This window comes from Eublepharis macularius, chromosome 9 (genome assembly GCF_028583425.1).
Source record: "Eublepharis macularius isolate TG4126 chromosome 9, MPM_Emac_v1.0, whole genome shotgun sequence".
Lineage (NCBI taxonomy): Eukaryota > Metazoa > Chordata > Lepidosauria > Squamata > Eublepharidae > Eublepharis > Eublepharis macularius.
The window spans coordinates 40,607,808-40,632,388 of record NC_072798.1 but is presented as its reverse complement, the minus strand read 5'-3'; the positions used below and the strand labels follow the sequence as shown (position 1 = coordinate 40,632,388).

The following is a 24,581-nucleotide window of genomic DNA, read 5'->3' as shown; positions in this document are numbered from 1 at the left end:
GGCACTAGCTATAGGGACTGTCATTATGCCATTGGTGCCAGATTCTGCCAATATTATTAGTGTGCAATCTGTACATTAGTAGCATTGAAGGTGGAGATTACTAAAAAAATCCCAGAGTCCCATGCAGTAATTTTCATATACTACTTTGGTAACAAATCAGCCCCAGTGGAAGAGTGGACCAAAGTGCAAACCACTGTGTGTATAGAGTATATCTACTGCATACCCACATGCAGTGGAGATTTAGAAGAAAGCGCAACCACTGGCACTGCAGGCTGTCAGCCCTTTCAGCTCTCAGCTTTTCCAAGGATGCAGGAAGGCAGAAACATGAGGGCATTTCGTAGTTTGAAGTTTTGGTACTAACCTAAAAAAAACATCACTACACAGGGCACTCCCAACAGATCCATTTCAAAGGACAGCAGTGACAACAGACTGAAAACATGTGACTCCTCTTATCATAAGGGACTCTGAATCCCAGATGTGCAGAAAATCCTATGCCTAGTGACACATTCTCCAGTCTCTGAGAAGCAAAAGACATTCTTTCTCAGTAATTAATGTGCAAGGACTTCTTTAAAATGAAATTTTGTTAAGTTTAGAACTAGACTAATGCTTATCAACACTGAATCTATTTGAAGTCCAATTATGTGACACTTGAGGATTGCAAAATATGTCCTTCATTGTATGTGAGCTTCGCATTGGATGTAAGAAGGGAATTCTGTGCAATCCATTTGGTTCTCTGTCTCACCAAAGAGACTGGTAACTCAGTGGTGCCATCTGTAAGCTTTTCAAGGTCACTTATCCAAGAGACACTAGACCAACTATTCAGATCACGCTTACAGTGAAAAATTCTATATGTTATTAAGACTGCAAACACTACAGTCTTATATTCTTGTTAAGCCTAAAACACGTGTTTGGGTATAACCATTCTCAGAAACCTAATGAAGGCCTCAGTGGACCCCAAATGCCAAACAATGAAGAGTCTTAGAATCAGGAGTTCTGACCTGACTGCATCCCAGAAGCTTTGCTTTAGTAATAGAGATGACCACAGGGGATGTTTCATCAACAAAGACTTTTGCTGCAAGGATGGAATTATGGTTTGATCATGTCACTTGCAGCCATAAACTGATCTCAGCAACTCATATAGTACTTTGTTATTTCAACCAGAAAACTGACTTTGCTTCTAGATACTTTCACAGCTCTTCATCAGCAGAACGCTAGACTTCAGGCACCCCAAATGCAAGGTTGTCTCGTATCATCAGCGTTTTCCGAAGGTCTCGATCCATTATTGGCCTTTGGGTCCGCCATTTGTGTGCTTCTTGTAGTCCTGGCTCAAAGTAGTATATGCAAGCTCCAAAGCCCACCAAGATGAGAATGGAGATCATCAGATACACTGGAACAAACCAGTCCAAGAAATGGGGCATGTTTTCTGGACAAAGGAAAGCAAATACATACTGTTTGTATTGGTTTCTTTCTTTCTTTCTTTCTTTCTTTCTTTCTTTCTTTCTTTCTTTCTTTCTTTCTTTCTTTCTTTCTTTCTTTCTTTCTTTCTTTCTTTTCTTTCTTTCTATCTATCTATCTATCTATCTATCTATCTATCTATCTATCTATCTATCTATCTATCTATCTATCTATCTATCTATCTATCTATCTATCTATCGTTTGACAAGAAACAAAGCAAACCTGTGCTACTTTTATTTAAGGTCAATCATTACCTGTTACCGAAATTACACATATGCAGTTCAGAGCCAAGATGAAAATCATAGAGGTTGGATCCAGTCAGCTTTCTCAGTCTCATCCAATTACCCTTATTACCACAACCTTCATTCTACATGGCTTTTGTACATACATGCCCCATAATTTCTAGCATAGCAATCTGGGGTTGTCAGTGGGGAGACCTTTATTTCCTTTATCATCAACAGAAAAATTAGTTGGATCCAACCATTAGTATTTTCTTAATTTAGAACTAAGTATTGCCAAATTGTAGCCACTAAGTGCTGTACCACATTTTATACTTATTTATTTTCTTCATTTGTACCCTGCCTTTTCCCCCAAAGGAGAGCCATCATTTTTTTTCTTCCGTTTTATTCTCACAACACCGCTGTGAGGTAGGTTAGGCTGAGAATGTGTGACCTGCCTAAGGTCACCCAGAAAGGTTTTATGGGAGAGTGGTGGATTTGAACCTGGCACGCACATATCTTAGTCTAGCAATCTAACCACTACACAACACTGTCTCTAGCAAATATGTGTTCTGTGTATATATTGGTAGATGTTGGTCAACATAAATAGGCTTCTATCTGATGAAAGTACAGAGCCAAGTTTTGCTCCCAAGCAATTAAACTTCGATCTTCTCACATCTTGCCTGGCAATGTTGATGAAGAATCGATTGTAATATCTAACACGTCATCTTAGCCATACTTTGTCTGGAGTTGTGCAAATCCTTATCTCCACTTATAGTAAGTCCTGATTTAAATTGTTAGATGTTAGTTGGCATATACTGGCCTTTTAGTAGTATTGTACTAGTATGTTTTAGTTTTTGATTGGTCCTGATGGACTTCTTTTAATTTTGCAAGTTAGCGTTTGTTATGAAATTATGTATCCACATATAGACTTGTTATACCCTTGCTGTATTTTATATACGCTATATTCTGGTCGCTTTTATCTCATTCCTCTCTGGTCACTGACTGTAATAAAGAAAGGTAACAGATATTGGTAGATGATGCACAGCAAACACATAGAGCAAAGCTACAAGTGACGCCTTACACAGGTTGGACACTTGTCAGCTTCCCTCAAGTTTTGATGGAAAATGTAGGCATCCTGGTTTTACTGCTTGGCTCTCCATTACAGCTGCAAGACCAGGACGCCTACATTTCCCATCAAAACTTGAGGGAAGCTGACAAGTGTCCAACCTGTGTCAGGCGTCACTTGTAGCTTAGCTCATAGTGTAGATGACAAGCATGAATGTACCTCTGTTTTTAAATATCTGTCTACATAATCTTGGAAACCTGCTTGAGCTAGGTCCACTAGGGTTGCAAGGTACTTGGAACCTTGGTACTTGGTACTTGTCCCTTTAACAGAAGATTAAGAGAATGTCATTTACCGTGTTATGTTATTTATCTCCATGCCATGAAAAGCTTCACCTGCTAGTTTCTGCACATTAAGCCTCTATTAAAGGGACAGGAAATTTTTCTCCAGACCTATGGGCAGCCTTTCCTCAGATACACATATATGACCCATACTTTTGTTATTTGCTGCAGGGTACATTAGTGTGCACACAACAAACACATTTGTTACATAAAGAGTGGAGCTGCCTATGTTTTGCAGATATCTTGTGCCCATATTCATCATCCTGCTTTAGTTCCATACAGATATTCTTAAAATGGTTAAAAATCAATGTACCTGGAGGAGGTATTATCAAATTTACAATTTAGATGCATTCTCTTATTTTAATAGTGTTAAGGAATTTATAATTTGTAGACTGGCCTAAAATCACTTGACCATAATTTGTTAAAACAAGACATAGAAACGGCTGTAGAAGATGTGCTGGTCATATTAAAGTTGTTTTAAGTCCCCCGCCGAGGGTCTGGCATCCCTAGATACACGTGCACACACTCCTGTGCTCCCCTGTTGTGCTGGCAACAGGAACTGCAGGGTGCACTGAAGCCAAACTCAGTGGAAATTGCCCATTTGGCACTGAACTCAGCTTCAACACACCCCGCAGCTCCCGTCGCACTGGAAAATGACACAACGGAGGAGTGCAGGAGTTTTCTGGCGCAATGGGGGAGCACAGAAGCACTCTGCGCATGCAAGGGAGATACGTACCTTGCTGCCTTGCATTCCCTGCACCCCCGCTTTGGCCACTGGGGCCACTGGCAACCCTAGTCCCCACTGTGGAGAAAGCTATTATATAAATGAAGTAAGTCAGTAAATATAGATGAAGATGGGGGGGGGGCGATAAAAAGTAAGTTGTACAGTGGGTTTGAAGGAGAGGAGGACATTGAGAAAGATCAGCATATAGAGGCTTCCAGAACTGAATTATTCAAAAAGCCTTTTTACTCAAATCGGAGGGAAGTATGATAGTGAGGGTCTGAAATGCTTCACTAATGAGTTAGAGACCATAGACTTCACCGCTATGTTGCCTTGAGTATTATCTGTTGCTCGAATATGTACTCTTATACTACCTGTATTTCATGTTTATCTAATGTCAGTCCTAGAATTGATTATGTTCTGCTTCAGCAATTCTTCAACTCTGTATTGAATCCTTGCTAATGCTATGTCTTTGTAAAATCCTATGACATTATTTATGGAAATGTCCTTAACACAGTATAGAAATGTCCTTGATACTGTATGGAAATGTTCCCAGTACTGATTGCACTAATCTCACACTATGTAATCCACCTTGAATCTCAGTGAGAATGGCGGACTATAAATGATATAAATAAAATAAATAAAAATAGTATGGGAAAGAGGATGTAGGGGAAAGTGAAGTATCCCCTCAAGTCCTTGCAGGTTTCCCACTATGTGACTGGGCGGGGCTCAGCCAGCACCACGTAACTGGGCTATAGGGAGGAGGAGGAGGAGGGAAAGCTGAAGACGGGGCAGGCAAGGGTGGGTGGGAAGGAGAAAAGGAAACAGGAAAGGGAGAGAGGCTATGGGGGCAGCCAGGGAAAAGGAAAGGATACAGTGGGGGAAGGGAAAATGAGATGCCACCCACAATTCCTTGTGGGTCCCCCATTTGTTTATTATAATTTTATATTTATAATATTTATAAAATTTATTAAATTTATAATATTATAGTTTAATTATAATATTTGAAAAATACCACATAATTAATTTTTATAACCACTTTAAAAAAATCTGCACAGAATTTTTGCATTTGGCACTTCTCCTCTTGTTTATCACCAATCTTTTCCCTCTGTATCTTGGCCATTTTCTAATCTTTTAGGAATCAACAAGAACAGCGGTCAGAAGAAGAAAGGAACAAAGTATTATATTTATATTATATATATATATTATATTTATATATATATAAATATATATTATATATAAATATATAATATATATTTTATATATATATATATATATTTAATATATATTTAATATATATTATATATATTAAAATATATAATATATATAATATAATATATAAATATATATTATATTTATATATATTTGCTCTTGAATTGTTTTTATTGATTTATTCATGGATGTAACTTCTGACTTCCACTATCCACCTTTCCCCTTTAATCTATGCCTCTATTTTAAGAGGGTTTTTTTTGTCTACTGTGATGTATCTTAATTGTATTGAGGCCTTCTAAAAATATGCCTCTAGCAATTACTTTCTAAGAATGGCTTACCTTCAACAATTAATCTTTTTGTCTTTTGGATTGCAGATTACAAACTTCTGTTTCAAGTTTCTATATACCTAGAAGGAAAAATATTTTTAAAAGTCAAACTTTTACACAGAATAAATAAAATAAATGTGCTTATTTTTCCTTTATCTAATTTAAAGACTGATTTCTTTGAAATATTGTGGCAGCTCAGGCTTTCTGTGGCCCCTCTATTCTTCTCTTCCCCTCCTTCTAAGCTACTGACATGTTTCTAGAAGTCTTCTAGAAGAATTTTTGACTACTTTAGACCCATTAGGATTAACAGTGCAATCCTATGCAGAGTTACACCGGTCTAAGCCCATTGAAATCAATGGCCTTAGACTGGAGTAACTCTCCATAGGATTGCACTGTAAATGTATTTCCTTTTCCAGTTCTATTTTCCAGGTCTATGATTTGACTAAGGCTGCTCCCATACAGAGGATTTGCTCTGCCCTGGCTCTCAAACAGGAGTAGGATTTTTTTGTAGCAGCCAGAAAAAATTGTCCCCCAATCATTCTCCTTCCGTGGTTTCCATTGGTCTACCCTGAAATTTCCCAAACCTGCTTTGCCCCAATCATTCTGGAAAGATCAGAGTCTATATGGGTTTGACCACCATGAGAACAGAAAGGTGCAGATTTCCAAAACTCTCCAACCACATCTAACACCATTTTTTATCCATATCTCCTTGTGCCTATCATCACCCTCTCTCATGCCACTGGTGGGCTTTTTGCTTGCTTTCAAAACAAATCAGTAGCGATACACCTACTGCCATTTTTTTAGAAAGCCAGTAAAAAGTATGCTGGCTGCAGGGAGGGGAGGGAATGGTAGGCCTGAAGTGATACCATAGAGAACATTCCTATGTGGACACTCTATTGCCACTGTGAATTCCTCGGCATTCTCAGTGGTGATGAGTACACAATGGAAAATAATCCCCATGTGGAAGCAGTCTTAAGCTGTATTTAGACAGTTGCTCCCTTCTTGACTGAGGGATGAGTGCTGTGTGCTGAGCCAGAAAGCAGGGGGTGGGCATGGGGTTTGAGAAGTACCCACAAAGGCAAAAAAGTCCCACTGCAGTCACTCTTTTGGATCATACCACCCATAGAGATCTTGGTAGAATCTTCCATCTAGACTAGAAGTGACCAATACAGTCCATCTGTGGCTGGAGAACAGATATGCCACATCAGCACTCCTGATACCCAGAAACTGTGGAAGCACCCTAAAGTCTAGTATCAATGAGAAATCAGAGATAATAAACAATGGGCAAAATTTATGAATGTATTTACTGTTTGATCTGATTCACGATTGTGTTCTTTCTCATCTTAATCCCGCAGTTTTTGTACCCAAATTAAACCCTGAAATACAACCCTTTATTAAGCTAGCAGCTCTGAATGTTTCATCAACAGAACCTAATGGTTAGGACATAGTTTCCTGATAGGTGAAGGATTTCTTTTTGGGTTTGAATGGTTTGCTCATCCCAAGATGTAAATTCTCCAGCTAGAAGGAGGGGGCCGGTAGGTAGGAATGTGTGTGTGTGTGTGAGAGAGAGAGAAATAGAGTAGGTAGAAATTTGGAAGGAACAAAGCAAGGTAGAAAGGGACAGATAGACAAGAACTGGGTGACGGAGAAATGCCTTAGGATTTAAGAATATTCTATGGAGTTAATGCCAGCTAGAAGAATTGTGTTGGAGGGCCTCATTGCCTTCATTTATTCTTTGTTTGTATATCTCTAAGTAAAGCAAAGATTTCAAGACACATTGAGTCTCCCTCATCCAAAGGAAGCCAAAACTGGTAACACTATCCCTGAAATTTGTCATCTCTCTAGGAAGAGGGAACTGTTTACTCTTTGTACATCTCTCCTCTCTATCATCCATCCTTCTCCTTTCTGCCCCTCACTTGTTGTCAAAATGTAAGTTGTAAGCCTCTTTTGGGCTATGTTGCTCTATACACTGATGTGTATCCAGGGAGCTCCTGGCTCAGAATTCTCGGCATATCCTCTAGTTAAATCCAGAGATTCATTAAAGTCTATCAGTAACATGCGACTTACTTTATTAGGGCCAATTACAATAGTGGAAATTCTTTACTCAACAGGTCACAAAAAAGGTCCATACTCCAACAAGTTGTTGAGACAAGTGTGCAGAGGTCACTGTCCTTAGAACAACTGCTTAAGTGTCAGGGGGATATCATAGAAATACTGGATATACAAGAAGATATAGAAATATAAATAAAGGATATAGAACAACCTGTTGAAATTAGTATTACATTTAATCCAGATGGAAGAAGGCAACATCTAGATTACTTCAACTGACACATCCTGAAGAAGAAGGGAAGAGATGCTGCATATATAGAACTTTTCTTCCCATTCTTTATTAAAATCAATGTGATAGCACCCAAACAAGTATGATATGGTAACTCTGAAAGCACACAGAAATGAATAAGAGGTTACAAATGCATTAATGACAATAGTGGGATTTTGATTTCCCGAAGAGGAACACAGTAGGAATGTACAAAAAAAAACAGATTTGGTTCGTTTGTCATTTTAAAAATGTAAAAAAATCCAGAGGAAAGCTTGTGTTATTTAATAAATCTGAAAATGATTTTCATTGCTTTCACAGAGAAACACATTTATGGGTGTAAATCACACTTCCACGCAATCAGATCGAAATTATCAGGGATTGTACCCCAGTCCAAAGAATTTTTTTCTGGACAGTATATACATAGGAAAAAATCATAGAAAAGATAGCTTTGGCAAGTTAGTTTTTCCTTCTTTTCTAGCATCTGAAGTTGGGGGGGACAGTAAGAAAATCTATTTTTAAACAAAAATTGAGTGTGCAGGAAAGGGAAGCTAAATCCTGAGCCCAGAGCCTTACCTTGCTGTGCTATGGTGCTTTCAGCACGTTTTTCCTTGCCCCTCTCCAACCCTGGGGATACTGAAAGAAAAGGTGGAAGTGGGGCGTCACTCCCCTGATTCATGCACTCTGATTTCGCTTTTAAAATAGACTTCCTCCCACTTTCTATCCATGTGGTTGCCTCATCTTTTTCCTTTAGCAGGGCTAATAGCCACTGGGGAGGGGGAATGTGTATGAGAAGTGATGCGACTGCATGCTTTAATGCTTTTACATGAAATTAAAAGCACATTGAGACTGTTATCTCCAAAATGTGATTATCATTGATCTTGCACATAGAAAAAGAACTCAGAATCTTCTGCATCACTGATCTCCTGCATTTCAGTTTGTCTGGCCCCGCCTTTCCATGTAGGGAGTACAGTTGCCATAACCCCCTGGTTGCCGCATGCCTGGCCTGCCTGCCAGAAGTACAAATAGCATCTTTCCTTCTCTCCCATGCTGGCACAGCACACTGCCACGCCTCACCTGTCTGGAGGTGCAGGGATAAGTTATGTGGCTTGCCTTTGCCTGATTCTGCTCCCCCCACCCCCCCAGTGCCTGCCCTCTCAGACTGGCAAGCAAAAAGTTTTTGTTTCCACTGCAGATGGGATGTCATGTTGCCTACCACTGAGGTAGGCAACATGAAGCATCGCTAGCTTCTGCCACACACAGTCTGTAAAGCAAGCAAGCTGCCTATTGGGTCAGCTCTTGGTCAGAAAAGTTCAGAATGTGCATCTTACATACCAGAAGTAGCTGCAGAAATGCACAAAAACCATATCTGCCACCTGTTTTCAAGCAACAATTCTAAGTCCTGAAGCACCTGAAGCTGAAAAAGTGTAGATGAACTCAACGGTAGACTGGGCATTTAACCTACATGCCTCCCTGCAGGGCCACGGGCTGCAAGGAGCAAGAGCCAAGCCTCAGCATCTAAGGGGCCAGTTGCCTGAGGCCCAGCAACAATAATCACTGTCAGCTCACCAACTGCCTCCTGCACTGCAGACAATTTATTATTATTTATTGGATTTCTTATTTATTGGATATCTATCCCACCCTCCCCGCAAGCAGGCTCAGGGTGGGTTACAACAGTAAAAACGTAAGTTACATTTAAAACATCGAAAAAACAGCAAAAATCTCATTAACAACTCCCACAGACCGCAGCCTTGCAGCCCAACTCCTACCGGTAAAACAGTTTGCAGGAGAAGGTTGAGCCGATGTCTATCATTGGTGCTGCAGCGCTGGCTTGCAGTGCCACAGAAGCTACTCTGCTTGCCTTGCCCCAGGGCCATTTTCATTTCTCAATCCACTCCAGGATGAACTGGCAAGTCATCAAAAACAAGGAAACAGATCTCCCTAAGATTCCTCATCAGCATCAACTCCCCATCCTCTCTGGATTCATCTTTAGCCTGTAACTCCTTACACTGGACTATATTGGTCTCCAGATATTCATGCAGGATTAAGTTGACAGCGCCTAGGTGCTCACACAACAGAGAGCCACTCCAAAAATTTTGGACCATCTCCTTGTATTAGATTCATAAAAGTAGGGGACCCACAAGAACTTGCAGGGAGCATTTCATTTTCACCCTTACAATGGTCACTGAGAAGGCATTTGCTTCTTCAAGCTCTGCTTCTATTATTTGTTGGGTATGAAACCACCATTTTTTCTCTTTTTTTAAGATTTCAGGTATTTCTGCAAACTTGGGACTTTTTCAGGTTTGTCAAAAGATCTATTTGTCTGTCCATGGCTCCAGTCTCTGGATTTAAGAATCCACAGATGTGGCCATGTTGAAAATGAGATATATTGGTCAATGTTAAACGGAGTAGGCAGAGTAGTATGGACTCCAGCAAAATATCATGTGATAGTGCCCCAGTACAAAACAAACACCTCTTAAATTCACTCTCTAGCTGGACTCAGAAAAGATTGTCCCACAAATGCTAACCTAATTTGCCACACAGTGCAACAGAATCCTCAATCACAAATGCCCCTGAAAGGTATTTATGTTTAAGCTGTTCTCCATTTCAGCTTCCAGGTGAAGATCAGGAAGTCAGAATTCAGCTCAGCCCACCCCCGCCCCCCACTAGTTCACATTTACAAGTCAGGACTGGGAAGGATCAGGTTTTCACGTGGTGGTCCTTACAATTGTAAGGATTTTGCATCCTCATGGAGTACAGTCTTAGAAAAACAACAGAAGCACATTCTTCAGGTCACAATTCAGGCCAGAGCAAAATCTAGACAATCATGTTTGTGCCTTCTATAAAGGCAGCAGAAACACTGCTGTGCAAAAACCTACTCAACAACCTTTTCCATTGCCCTGAGATATTTAACATAGCCCTGGAAATGGGGCTATGTTGTTTTGAGCATCCAGGGGTTGCTTTCTTTACAACAAGCAAACGTTTATTTCCCCCACCCCCCTCAAAACGATATCTGGTGTCTTTCCACATGTCAGTATTGGTACTGAGAGTCTTTTTATGCTGGTTGAACTCTGAGGGGTGGCTTCCCAACTGTGATTTTCGAAAGAGGACCAGGAGCATCTAACAACATTTTGAAGCGTGGCTGGCCCACGACCTGCAAGCGATATGAAGTATGCTCTTCATCTGATTGTACTCCTCACCTACCTTGATCCACATGAGTGCTTCACACAGACTGCTGCTGCTGCTGCCTAACACGCAGTTGTGGCCCAGGGTGGATTTTGTGGACTCCAGCGGCTTTCTACTCTTGTGATGCTGCTGCTGTTTTCTGCTGTATGTGTGGCAGGCAGCCCAAGGGCATCAAAGTGCCCAATGAGGCAGAGAGCAGAGATATAGCAAAGCGTCCCTGTTCGCTCTGCAGGCATTCATCAGAGACACGCAATTAGGCTCCCTCCCTCAACTGTCGCCACCAAGGGCCGCCCGCCCCCCATACAAATGGATCCTCTTTGGCTTCTCTTCATCCTGCTCCCCCCACCTCCGGTTTTCACCCTCACTAAAGAGGCGAAACCTTCCCTGGCCAATCAGAATGCCACAGCGGATGAGGACGATCAGTTGTCGTCATGGCAACAAGACTAAAGAGCTGTTGGATGCGCGTGGTGCAAAAAGAGCGAGAGAAGGGGGGGAGATGCTCTGAGCGCTGGAAGTCAGTTTTCATCAGGATGACTGTGAAAGTAAGAGCCTGTTACAAGCATTGATAAAATGTTAACGCATCCCCCCTCCCCCATTTCCTCAGCTTGAGGGTGGCCGCATTTGGCTCCAGGTTTCGTCGGACTTCCATAAGCCGGTTTCTGTGTGCCTATCAGGTGTCAATCTCGCATGTGTATGACAAAGTGTATCTATGGATGACCTCTAGCCACACAGTCTTGTTTCCAATGGAATGAATGGGCTTTTGCACGTGCATTCCAGTCCACATTGTGAGTTTTGCATGAATCCTTTTAAAAAGTGTGATTAGAGCGGATTGGGACAATCATAAACCATTACAGATACAATCTGCACATTTCTGCATACACCAGGAAGAAGAGAAAGCAAGGAGTGAAACTGTGGAGATGAAGGGGAGAAGGCCGGGAAGGAACGAATTGGAAAGTTCCCCTTTCTTCTCCTTGATTGATGAAGTTGGAAGAGTTGTGTGGGCATGAACTCTGGGGTGAATAGCAGTGGGATGAGGCAGAGGAGAGAATGTGTCCCAATATTGCCACAGTTTGGGATTACTCTTCCCATTTTGTCTTGTCAGCTCCTAGTATCAGGATGGTTTCTCCTGTCATATTAAAAAGTTTATTTTCCTTTTTAGAATGTGTCTTGTACTTTGAATGTGTGTCTGTTTCAAAACATCTCACAATGACAGCACAGCAGTGCCTTTCTGAGTTGGTTTGATGTTGTGTGCCTGCCTGTCAATCAAATCTGTTTTCTTGCACTGACAGATTTTCAAGAGGATTCATAAAGCAAAGAGTATTTGTGAACACATTCTTGAAAACTTTAATCTTCTTGGGTACTCTCAGCGACGAAGGCATGTGCTTGATATTTAAAAAATCAATGCTCAAATTACATGTTTTACTGTTATCATCTCAAAGTCAATCTTCACCTCTAGAAAACAAATTTCCAAATGCCTACGGCCCAATTAAGATCAGGACAGGCGAGAAAGGGTTTCAGTCTAAGTTGCTGGGATGTAGAGGCAAACATGGCCCATGTGGTACAGAATGGACCTGCACACACAATAGATGTCCCAATCGCCTTTTCGCTTTCCTGATATTGAGATCTAACATGCTCCAAAACCTGAAAAAAGTCAGTATGCTGTTTGAACAAGAGCAATGTGTGCAGGACAGAAAATAAAAATGAAATAGCTGTATTAATTGTTGGAATGAAGTGGGCATGTTCTCATTAGAAAAGGGTGATGAATGGTGAATATAGTAAACCCTGACAAATATTTAAATAGGTTGCTGCAATGCTCTCTAGGGCCATCTCTGAAAACAGTTGGGAAAGTTAACTGAGACAAAATGTGGCTGAGAGACTGCTGGCTGGCACAAATAATAGGGGACACATCTTGCCAGTCTTAAAAGAACTGAACCGTCTGCTATTTTACTTCGGGGCTTACTTCAAATTGCTCATTGTCAACAATGATTGTAGTGAACAGGCAAGCTCATTTGGAGGCAGGCACTCTTCTATAAAGAAAGCTGACAGGAAAAAAATTGACTCATTTGAAATGTGGTGCTGTAGGAGAGTTTTGCAGATACCGTGGACAGCCAAAAAGACAAATAAGTGGGTACTAGATCAAATCAAGCCGGAATTCTTCTTAGAAGCTAAAATGACAAGACTAAAGCTATCGTACTTTGGTCACATCATGAGAAGACAAGATTCTCTGGAAAAGTCAATAATGCTAGGAACAGTGGAAGGCAGCAGGAAAAGAGGAAGACCTAAAACGAGGTGGCTTGACTCAATAAAAGCCACATCCTCCAGTTTGCAGGATCTGAGTAGGTCTGTTAGAGAACGTTTTGGAGGTCTTTCATTCATAGGGTCGCCATAGGTTGGAAACGACTTGACGGCACATACCACACATCTTCTATACACCCTGGCCTGATCCCAGACAATTTAGGGTTTGAACACTGCAGATGTAAGCAGCATTATACTCAATTGAGTCCACTGAAGTTAACATGGGAGAATTTCTCACCAACACCTCTGCTTTATTTATTTATTTATTTTCAATTTATATTCCGCCCTCCCCACATCAGCAGGCTCAGGGTGGATGTACAAACTTCCCATAATGACCTTATAAGCAAGCCCTTCTGCAATAACAGTGGATGGGCAACCAACATACACTGAGCATTGGAACTGTGCAACTTAGAGGAATAAAATACTCTAAAAAGAGCTCATCTTGCCTTTAAACAATAACCATACACCTTCCACTCTCCCAGGAATATGAATCTGCTTCTGACAGCTCAAATAGGATGTGTTTAGTTGATGAGATGGATTTTTAATCCTGCAAGACATCCAGCAAAGCAGCGAGATCTGAGACACCTTCCTTCTCAGGCTCAGTGCGTATAGGATGCCGAGGAGGAACTCCTGGTGCTCCAATCTTCTCGAGTGCCTTGTGTGAAAAAAGAACAGTCATGTGCTTCGCGTGGTGGACCCTTACCATCATCTGAGCCTCAGAAAGCGTTCCACCTAGAAGACTGCTAGCGCTTGTTTAGATCTCAAATTATGCATCAAGGACTACTCATAACGCTGGGAAATTGTTCAAATGATTGATGAGCGGTTTGGATTTGTTAGTCATATATATATTACAAAATGAAGTCAGAAAGTAGTTCTCTTCATTATATTGTATAAAGAGAAAAAAAAGCAAGTGAAACATAGGGGCTGGAAAATGGGAGGATTTTATTTCCTGTTATCAGCAAGGCCGTGTTATCTTCTTATGTTCTCACATCTCCATATACGTATGATAGCTTCTCACTTAATTTTCACATAGCAGCATCTCTGATACTTTTAACACCATTTTTCATTCTCATATCTTCAGCAGATGCTTATTATGGACTCAGTCTCACCAGCACTGAATGAATCTGGTGGGACGCATAAAGATTTCTAGATTTCTTCCGCTTCAGCTGCAATTTGTCCCGTGCTGGCAATGAGCTGAGCTGTCTGCCTTTGATAGGATCAAAGCACAAAAAATGACGTCAGACTACATTAACACCCATCCACACATACCCTGCATTGCCCATGCTATACAGTGCGTGGTAGAGGAAACCACAGGAAGCAGCAAGGAAAGGCTAAACTGCTGTCCATATTTTGAGTTAAACCATGACATCACCCAAAGGGTTTCTCTTTCTCCCCTCTACATAACAGACTATTATTAACAAAATTACATTTGAGCCTAGAAAGAATAATCTCATCACAAGATTGAAATGGCTGCTGTACTTAGCTTTGTAGTCAAGCAGAAAACAGAACTAGCTTTGTCTGTTCTAAAGTCGTAGAAGGTTGACTGGGTCTTCTTGAATCCATTTCTCCTCAGTTTTTGGTGTACATTAGCTTTTTGTGCTCATTAGCTTTGCTGCTATATAAACAGTAATAAAATCAAATAAAGCATTTCAGCTCTAGTCATAAGACAAAGACCTCTAAAGTGTAGGTGCTGCAGGAAAAGACAAGAATCAGATTTGGCAGGTCTCCATTTTAAAGTTGCTTTAAAATGCTAGTATTTGTTATGGGGAAACTTTAAAACATCTAGCAATAGATCCTAATCACTTGTGTGGCTTATTTCTTTTTATCAACAATCTGAGACCCAAGTCCTGGGTAAGGGACATTCTCAGAGATATTTAAATTTTTTATAGGTATGTCCCAGCCCCTCTCCTTTTTGATATTTATAGAGATACTTTGGCTAAGGTAGTAAGAGAGGAGACTTCTATTCAGTTATGAGGGGACAAGAGGGTGAGACTAAGATTCTGCTTGATACCGATATTGTTTTTACAGTTCAATATCCACAGACCTTTTTAGTAGCATTAAATAAAATCTTGCAGATGAACAACCAGGTATTAAAATAAATAAATCTACATCTAATTTGCTAGGCTCAGTCTGGATGAATATCCTTAGCACAACAAAAAGGTTCTCAGTGGTTGGCTAAAGTTATAGGATATTTAGGTATACGTTTTAGGTAAGCTCAAGGTTATTTTTGAGTATAATCTGAATAAGATAAATAATAAAATTAAGACAGATTTAAAGAGATGGACAAAGTGCAAGTTCTCATGTGGCTAGGAAGGATTTTGGTTTTAAAAATGAAAATCTTACCAAGACTCATCTTCTTGTTGGAGCTTAAACCCTTTGCAGTTCCTAAACCTATCTTAAGTAAAATGGAAAGTTATTTTATAGATTTATATGGAGGCAAAGACAATTTAGAGTAAGAAGGAGTATTATACAGGTTCCAAGGGAGAAAAGTGGTATAGCTGCCCCAAATATACAAAATTATTATATGGCCTCTCTTTTAAATGTGTTCAGTAGTTCAGAAATGAGGAAAATAGGATAGTTTGGGACAGAGAATAATGGGATGGATATTTCCCAGTTGTCAGAGCAGACTGTAGTTGGCACTCACTGATGTTTGGGAAGACTAGCTGTGTAACTTAGATGTAGGTATTTATAATCTGTAGCAGAAATAGTCATTTCCCCTCTCCTGATTGATTCTTGCATATTTTAAAGCATCACAAATGTGTGTTTCACAGATACGCAGCATGTTCCTTGTTCTTTTTAACCCTGTTTTGAATTTCCCCTTGAGAAACAAATACAGAACTAGCAGTTTTCGGAGGTCTACACACATGACCAGGAATGCCCCTACCCCTTTCCTAACATGGCAGCAGCAGAATTAATTAAACAGGATGGTAAAGCGTCTTTTATAGCCTTATTCACTACTGCTTTAAGAGGTTAAACATCTGTGAACTGGGTGAGAGCAGTTGGGGAGAAAGCAGCTTTAAACATTCCCAGTGTCTTGTACACGACTGTTGTATTAAAAAAAAAAGACAGAAGCCAAAATCCATGATAAGCAAGCATAATTTAACTCCTTTTTAAAGAATACTTTTTATTTTATTGATAAGATTAAAAGCCCAATAAAAAGAGTAGAAAAACGAGAAAAAGAAAAAAAACAAAGAAAAATAGTACGTATTTCAAAATTACATCTTTCATTTAAGTCTTGATACTTTCGAAAAATCTTTATTATAAAGTCTAAAATCCAACAAATTTTCTACATTACGCAGCATTTACCCAACAGAGTTGTGACCCAACTCTGTGCCTGTAGAGAATTGGGGCCTTTAGCGGATTTCGACTTTCGGAAAGTCTCACTGTCCGAGGCTCTGTCTTTGAGCCGCGGTTGCTCATGCCTCATGGGGGTATTTTTTTCATCCACTTTTTAGACACCTCCTGCTGTGGTAACCGTGTCAATCCATTGTTTTTTTTTAAAGCACGATAATGACAAAATTTATTGCAAACCCCACCCCACCCCCAACAAATTCCTTTGCTTTAAGATATTTGTGATGATGAAAAGTGACTTCCAGTCACAGCTGATTTATGGCGACCCCTGGCGTAGTTTTGAAGTCAAGAGGCCGACAGAGGCAGTTTGTCATTGGCTACCTCTGCAACCCTGGCTTTCGTTGGAGATCTCCTATCCACTTATTAACCAAGGCCGACCTTGCTTAGCTTCCGAACTCAGACATACCAGAGCATTAAAAAAAGAAAAAGGAAAAAAAGGCAGTATGTCTACGGCAATGCGCCTGCGCACACAATCTGGTACACCCCTTCGAAATCCGCATGCGCAAGGTCACGCCTCTTACGTGCTTGTCGTTCGTGACGATGATGAATGGCTGGCGGCAGTTTGAATGTGAGAGCGCGGCTTTCTAGGGCTTCGGAATGTCGACGTTGGCTGCCTTTGGGAAGCTCCCGACGCTGAACTCTGCAACTATTTTGGTACGTATTGGTAGGCAGGTGATGCGTTGCTCTGTGCTCCGCCGCCCCCGGCTCCTTTTCGGGTTCTGACTCTGGTACTTTCCTCAAGAAAAGCGGTTGTCGTCTTGACCAATCAAACATGACACTGTGGGCGCCCGGCTTCCGACCATTCTCATTGGTTGTTCTGTCCCCTCAACGCCTTCATATTTGTTTAGTAACCTCCTCGGGAGTTGTGACGTTTAGTCTTTGCGCTTACATTTTGTTTTTTAGACGTTTTAAGCCTGGCTTCTTCAGCCCTAATGTAAGATGTTTCGTCTACGGATGTTCTCCCTTCCAAGCATTATTAAATCTAGGTCAGGCTTGTTTAGTGTAGAATCAGGTGACTTAACAAATCAGGGATGGAGACAGGAGCTGAATTTGCTAAAAGAGAAATGAGGGTAGAAGGACTAGTTAACAGCAGGTCAGGAGAAATGGAAATTCTGAAAGTGTGTAGTTATTCTTACTCATAATCTCATAATCTCTCGGCCTGCCCATCCCTTTTAGCAATTGGCCTAATTCTTTTTTTTTTCTTTAATAGTTGGTGGGGACAAATGAAATCTTCCAGCAGCAGCTTGCAGAGACAATTCTTCAAGAAAAGCAAGATTTAAAAATAAACATGTACGTGAAGAAAAGGGGAGACTTATTTTCTCAATTTATATTTGAAAGCTGATTGAAATTCTGGTGTATTTTCTGCAGTGTTATAAAGTAATGACTTTTAATAAGGCTGTTTCATTCTGAAGCAAGGTCAGTGGTCTAAAACAAGGAGCACGCTACAAGGCATGCTAATGGTTTCTTATGTTGATTCTAGTTTTACTTTGCAGTTATCCTTATGAAATGCCATTTTTGAATAGAGCTGTATTGAATGTAGTTTTGTCAAGAAAGTAATGGAGCGACTCTATAAATGTAGATTTAACTGTGGGGAGGGACTATGACTCAGTGGTAGAACATCTGCTTTGCCTGCAGATGGTCCCAGGTTCAGTCCCTGACATCTCCAGAGAAAAGGATCAAGTAGGAGGTAATGTGAAACTTTTACCTAAGATCCCGAAGAGCTGAGTCAGAGTAGAAAATACTGATTTTGATAGTCCAATGACCTGATTCAGTGTAAACAATGCTTTTTTTCTTTAAGAAAAAAGATACCAGTACTAATGATGATCTCCCCTCTCAGACCCAAGTCCCGAATGTCCAAGAGGTGCTGGTACCCTCTGAAAAAAAAGCCCTGAATATAAGCACCTTCATGTATATGTTCAGTTTCTAATGGCCACTCTCCACCAGTGTAGAACAAAACCTTTAGATGTAGTCAGTTAAAATTGAGAAATAAACTTAAGTTTTTGTTTCCTTATCTTCAAAGTGATGTTCTGTTACTTCCTACTTGTTTTCTTACTTGGAATATTTAGAACTATTCAGTGTCTTCCATTATTGTCCCCTTTGCTAGTTTCTGAGCCTTGAGTAAAGATGTGCCTTGGTTTGTCTTTCAGTCACTTGGCAGACTCTCTCCCTTTACCTCCAGAGAGAGATCACATCCGGCCTCGGATTGACCTGATTGTTTTTATGGTTAACATGCAAAGCAAGCACAGGTATGTGCAGGAAGGTTGATGATCGGTACATGGGCATGAATTTTTTTTTAAAGGTTATGATTTGAAAGAGATTTAGCAGGCATCTGAATCTGCAGCCGTTGATACAACATGCCATCCTGTTAAGGTGCTTGGAGGTAGAAGTAGTAGGGAACATGAAGTGCTTTATTAAAACTATTTCTCTTGGGACATCTGGACTCAAGTGATGATCTACACTAGCATTCACTGCAATTTGAGGCATTATATTTTCCTAATCAGAATTTAGAATGGAATCTTCAGGCTCAACTGCTTAGCATTAAATTAGTGAAGTTACAGCTCTGGTTTTATAGAAAACTTGCACATGAGCAGGATTTCATTTTTATTGCAATTTTTGATATGTCTCTTGATAGGTTGTGGAGCAAGTACCAGAGTCATGCAATAACTGCCAGTCAATTTTTACTAAGCTGTCTATTTTCCTCTTGTTCTGCTAGTTATAGTAACATTGAAGCTTCCCTGGTCCATGTAGATGCCAGTTTTTTCCTTGGGAAAGTGTGCTTTCTGGCTACAGGTGGTATGTATAAGGCATCTTTTTAGTTCTATTCTTCCAGCATTTCTTAATAGTTATCAAATGCTTTAACAGTGATCATAGTTTCAAGCGGGTAGCTGTGTTGGTCTGGAGTCAAAGAGCAAGATCCGGGACCAATAGCTCTTTAAAAGTGAACTAGATTTTCAAGTTACGAGTTTTCAAGAGTCAAAGTTTCCTTCGCTTTGTCTCTCAAAAGCTCATTCCTTTGAAATCTAGTTGTTCTTTAAGGTGCTATTGGATCCAGATCTTGCTCTTTAAAAGTAATCAGCGACTCAGGATCCAATGTAATGGAGCAGCTAGAATTTTGCACTCAGGTCTGGCAGACCAAGATTCAAATGCTTACTGTGCCATCAAAATTGGCTGTTCATACAGTCTTGCCTAGCCTTCCTCACAGGGTTGTTGTGAGGATAAATGGAAGAAGGGGGGTAGAACAATTGGGTATGCCTCTTTGGGAGAGGAGTAGGGTATAAATATCCAAATAATTTAGCAGGATGTGCTTTACAGATTCTTCTGGAGTCTGATGTGAAACAAGTTTTCCTTACTTCCTCCTTGGCCCTCCAGTTGTGTAATCTTGTATTCCTGTTTAGTTTGTTTATGATTAACTTGTAAGATTGTTTTTAATTCTACTGTTGCTGTTGTGCTACATGTCATGAGAAATTCTAAACTAAGTTGGTTTATTGTCTGCTAGAAGATGGTTGTTGGATGGCCATAGAAGATATTGCTGTATTTATTTATTCTTATTTAAGGAATTTGTTTATACCATAAACACTGCTAATGTAAATAAAACAGCTGAAATACTGTCATATTGCAGAAAATAATTTAAAGGGCTGAAGATTGTCTTGATCTTTCTCGTCTTGTCTTTTTTGTAGCTGGTAGGCTAAATCAAATCAGTATTGAAGTGAACGCTGTCTTGAAGCTGGCAGATCTTTACTGCAGCCCTGTTTTATTCTGCGAGTTGGAGGTATGGCTTCTCACTTTTTTAATGGAGCATAGTATAGGATCAGTGCATCCCCTTTGTCACTGCATTAATATCATGAGAGCCATGTGCAGCTGACAGGTCTTTGCACTGACATGTACACATTACGTTGTGCCGTTGGCTTTAAAAAAGGAATTGTTACGGGCTTACAACAACTAGAAAGATATGTAAGCATGGCTTATGATATCTCTAATTGTTGGCTCCCCTCTGATTGTAAAGAGTACTTGACTTTTAAAACTGGTTGTTTAACATCTCTTTTCCTTTCTCCAAGCTATGTTTATGTGCTAGTAATTTGGCTCTTAAATACAGGTACTTGCTGTATGCTAACAAGCAGAATGCTAGAGCATTCTAAAGGAGCTTGGTTCAGTGATGGTGCCTTCTCAGTTCCATACTTTGGCACCTCCAGTTAAATTGTCTCAAGTAGCAGACGTCACCTTTGAGACCAGCCAGTTAGAGGCAATACTGAGCTAGACAGATCAATGACCTGACTTAGTACAAGGCAGCTTCATGTGCATGTTCTCTGTTGCTGCATAGCAGTGCACATGCTGTGTGCTTGTGGCACATTATATTCTGTATTGCATTCGTTAGAATACAGATAACATCTCTGCCTCAGATAAAGTTCTGAATGGCCTTTTGGTTCCGTTAATGGCATCAGCTCGCATTCTTATGTCCCTTCTTTAATGCTAATAAATCTTTGGCTCTTCCTCTTTCAGTGTGAGAAGATCAGGATTGCCACAGCTCAGCGACTACTTCGGATGCTGAGAATATGTGCTGGTCACATGTCAGGGGTTTCTGCCCTCTCCTTTAGTTCCCTAATGAAAAGCTCCATTGGCGACTCCAGCTTCCTGGCATAGAAACTGCCCCCTTCCGACTTTTTTCGGTTTGTTTTAGTTTTGCTGTCAATGTCATTGGTTTTGGGATGAGGTGAAACCTTAGCTTTTCTATAAAGATGCAACATCGTACTTTTGGAAGAGTATACTTAAAAACAGAAGTGTATTTATTTCCAAGCAAATGAACAAATGAGTCAAAAGCTCTATTTGTTAGGGTAACAAAAATGAATGGAAAAGTCATTTCACTGACAGTTTAATTTACAGAGTTCAAGGAGGGCAGGGGATGAACTGCATCATCTCCAGGGCCAGCAGTGCTGCTCTATCTAGCCTGCTCCGCCTTGCTGACTCCTTTCCTGGAGCTCCCAACTCTGCCCAATTCCTTCTCATTTTGGGACTCTGAAATGCTAGCCACTGTCTGCTGTGCCTTACTGCTTGTCATTTTAGGGGTTCAACCATAATATCTGCCTCTGTGTCTCCTCTGCTGGAAATGCCATCCAAACTAGGTGGGAAAAGGAAGTGACAGTCATACATGTATTTCCCGTGGAAATAAGAGTGAGCATAATAAAAAATAACGTGTAATAACTATAGTAAAAACAAAAAAAAACTTTTGAGATTAATACAAAAGTGGGGAAAGTGCACATCTCTAATGCATAATGGCATCCTCTTTCATCTTTATGTGTCTGTAAGAAATTCAGTATAAATAAAATTTTACGAAGAGGGCATTAGGACTTGTCACATCAAAATAGTGTAATTAGTCTAAGATCTGTCGCAGTTATTTATAGGGTTTTGAGGTGGTACCTTCTAGCCCTATATGTTTAACCTAATGGGAGACCTCTAATGTCCTATGTTCAGAAATTAAGTATTCTGACATATAGCAAGTATTCAAAAGACCAGTAGATAGCTTAAGGAAAAGCAGGTAAATGCCAAGCTATGCAGTGTTCACAGAACTAATTAAATTACTTGCCCCATCAATCTCAGAATAGAGCTGCTACTGCATGGTTATCATCTGAGGTAAAAACAGTCTCTCCCCTCCCCCCTTTAAGGCTTTGTTGAATAAAGCAGAACCATATAAAGCCAGGCAAAGAGACCATATAATTATACCAAAGGTATTTGTTCGTAGCCTGTTCAGTGGATAGATACAAACATCTCAAGAAGGCTTTCAGCTGTTACGGACACATTATTTGTGCTTGTTAAAAATGTCTATGCAGAACTGAGCAGTCAACAAGGTAACTCAAATCACCTCTAGGGTCAAACTCCAGCAGAAAGGAGGGTCAGGAGATGTATTTTAAATTAGACAAAAAATTAGGTAGCAAAATCTAAAAACGTGGAATGTATCTGAGGACAATTATATGATGGCAAGGAAATATTTTTTACAGATTTTCTCCTTTTTCCACTCCTACGGGCTAACTTTCCTACCTAATTATGTCTTGGGGGAATTGGATTTTGAAACCATCAGAAAAGCTGCATGTTGCTTTGGTTTTGATGATGAGTAAATATAAATGTTCTTCTGAAGAGCAAGGTGTTATAATTTGTAGTATATGCTTACATTCTGATAGCTTTGAAAGAATGGGTGTACTTGCACTCTGGTCCTGCAAACTGCAAAAAAGGTTTAACTTGTACATTTTTTGCTTACAGTAATAAAATATAAAAAAACTGTTTTCTATATTTTCTGCTATATCGCATCACTGATTGTTCTTTATTTGAAAACCAAGAGGCAGGTATGCTGTGTCAGAATTCCTCCCCTATAAAAGTACTTTTTATGTTGGGAATGGATAATGTGAGAAATCCTTCAAGCACTACAGTAGAACCGGGTATGTGTTTTTAGGATATACCCTAGAGGCTGATGCCCAATCTGCATATGAAAGACTGCCATGATGCTATTAGCAACGTTCCTGACATTTCTATTGCTTTCTGGTACAATTCAAAGGTGGCAACTTCCACATAGGTTTTCTGGTGGCTTCCAAAGGCATTACATTGGAAAGGGAAGACTGGGAAATAGCTGAAGGTTGCAATGTTAACCACTGTTAACATCAGGGCAGCTACACAAGCATCCTAGAAGATACTTGTAGTCTTTGCTAGCAGCCAATTTTGTGATGTTTCAGACATCGCTGGTTCATTTTGCTTTACAGCTTTCCTGTAAGCAGCCTTGGGGGCGCACTTGAGCAGCAGAGGATTGGGGGAGAGTGTGTAGAGAGTGTGTAAGCTTACTAACCATGTACATGTTGGCCAAAGCTGTCCCCACTAATGGGCAGCTGCATGCTCATTCTCCCCCATCCCTGTGTGTGTGTCCCTGTGTTCATTCTGTGGAAGCATGTCTTGTTTTTGTTGTATTGTACCCTCGCACATGACCTGAGTGTCGTCATTCCTTTTGTCTTTGTATCTGTAATTTATTTAGAAATATTCATGCTGCCTCCACAAAGATCGGCTTGCTGTGGCTAACAAAATGAGACAATATAGTAAAATCATAACTCTTATCACTGTAACCACAAGATGGTGTCAGTGCTTTTGTCTCTGCATACATTTTATATTGCAGTTGTTGCTGCAACCACAAGATGGTAGCAAGACCTTTAGAAAAACTTAGATGGTTATTATTTGGGGCTTCAGCTGAAGCTTTCTGATGCTGCTCATACCTTTATATATAAGTGGTGTGACTGATCTAGAAAATAGATTCCCCACTAGACTTCATAGTAAAATAGCCATTCCAGCTGCATGTTTTATGGCAGACAGGGCTTACATTTCCAACTTCCCTTTCAATTTGTTGCCATTTAAGAGGGCCTAGAAGGGGGAGCAATAGCAACTGAGATTTACCAACTTATAATGCTGTATAAAACTGCAGAAACAAAGAGGGGTGGTCTTTATAGGACAATCGGGAATCGGTTCCCTGCAAATTTGGTGGGGTTTTCTTGAAAAATGCCATCCCCAGACTCTTGGATAGCCCTCAGATAGTTTTCCCCATAGAGAATAATGGCCAAATAAATCTCTGACCTGTCCTAAACGGATCGTGGCTTTCAGGAATCCCAGAATTTCTTGGGGGGGGGGGGGGAAATCCCTGAAACCTGGATCTGGATTCCTGTTTGTTTGTTTTGTGCACACCCCTAGCCATTGCTGTGTCATTGTTGGGCATAATTGCTACTTTTTGACCCTACAGCTAGAACAATTGGGATTTGTGCTTGGATGTCTTCTGGCTCCAGGCATTGTTTAGGCTGGGTTTATATGAATTTAACTTTCCTTTAAACTAGCGCAAACTATGAAGTAGACACTCTGGAGGTGGTATGTTCAAGGCACAGGAGCTAGGCTCCCCTACAGGTCTTTTATAGAACTTTGACATGGTCAGAAGATGGCTGTTCCACCCATGACAGTACCACATCACTTTTGGGCATGCCAGTCATGACAAAGCGGCTGTCCAGTTGCCCTTCCCCTACATTTGATAAAAAGAATTACATCCAGGACAATGAGTGGTATAATGAAACAACTTTATAGGA

The 24,581-nt window shown here is 40.4% G+C and overlaps 2 protein-coding genes across 2 annotated transcripts; one reads left to right on the top strand and one right to left on the bottom strand.

Moving 5' to 3' along the window:
* Nucleotides 1-1,211: 1,211 nt before the first annotated feature.
* SMIM45 (small integral membrane protein 45) lies at nucleotides 1,212-1,418 on the bottom strand. Its single transcript, XM_054988137.1, has one exon. The coding sequence runs from the start codon at nucleotides 1,416-1,418 to the stop codon at nucleotides 1,212-1,214; it is 207 nt and encodes a 68-aa protein (XP_054844112.1).
* A 15,608-nt stretch (nucleotides 1,419-17,026) lies between these two features.
* Nucleotides 17,027-22,762, top strand: CENPM (centromere protein M). The gene is made up of 6 exons (XM_054988877.1): nucleotides 17,027-17,139; nucleotides 17,696-17,775; nucleotides 18,633-18,731; nucleotides 19,199-19,278; nucleotides 20,163-20,254; nucleotides 20,983-22,762. Exons 1-6 carry the CDS (start codon nucleotides 17,083-17,085, stop codon nucleotides 21,121-21,123), a joined length of 549 nt encoding a protein of 182 aa, XP_054844852.1. The 5' UTR covers nucleotides 17,027-17,082; the 3' UTR covers nucleotides 21,124-22,762.
* The last annotated feature ends 1,819 nt before the right edge of the window (nucleotides 22,763-24,581 follow it).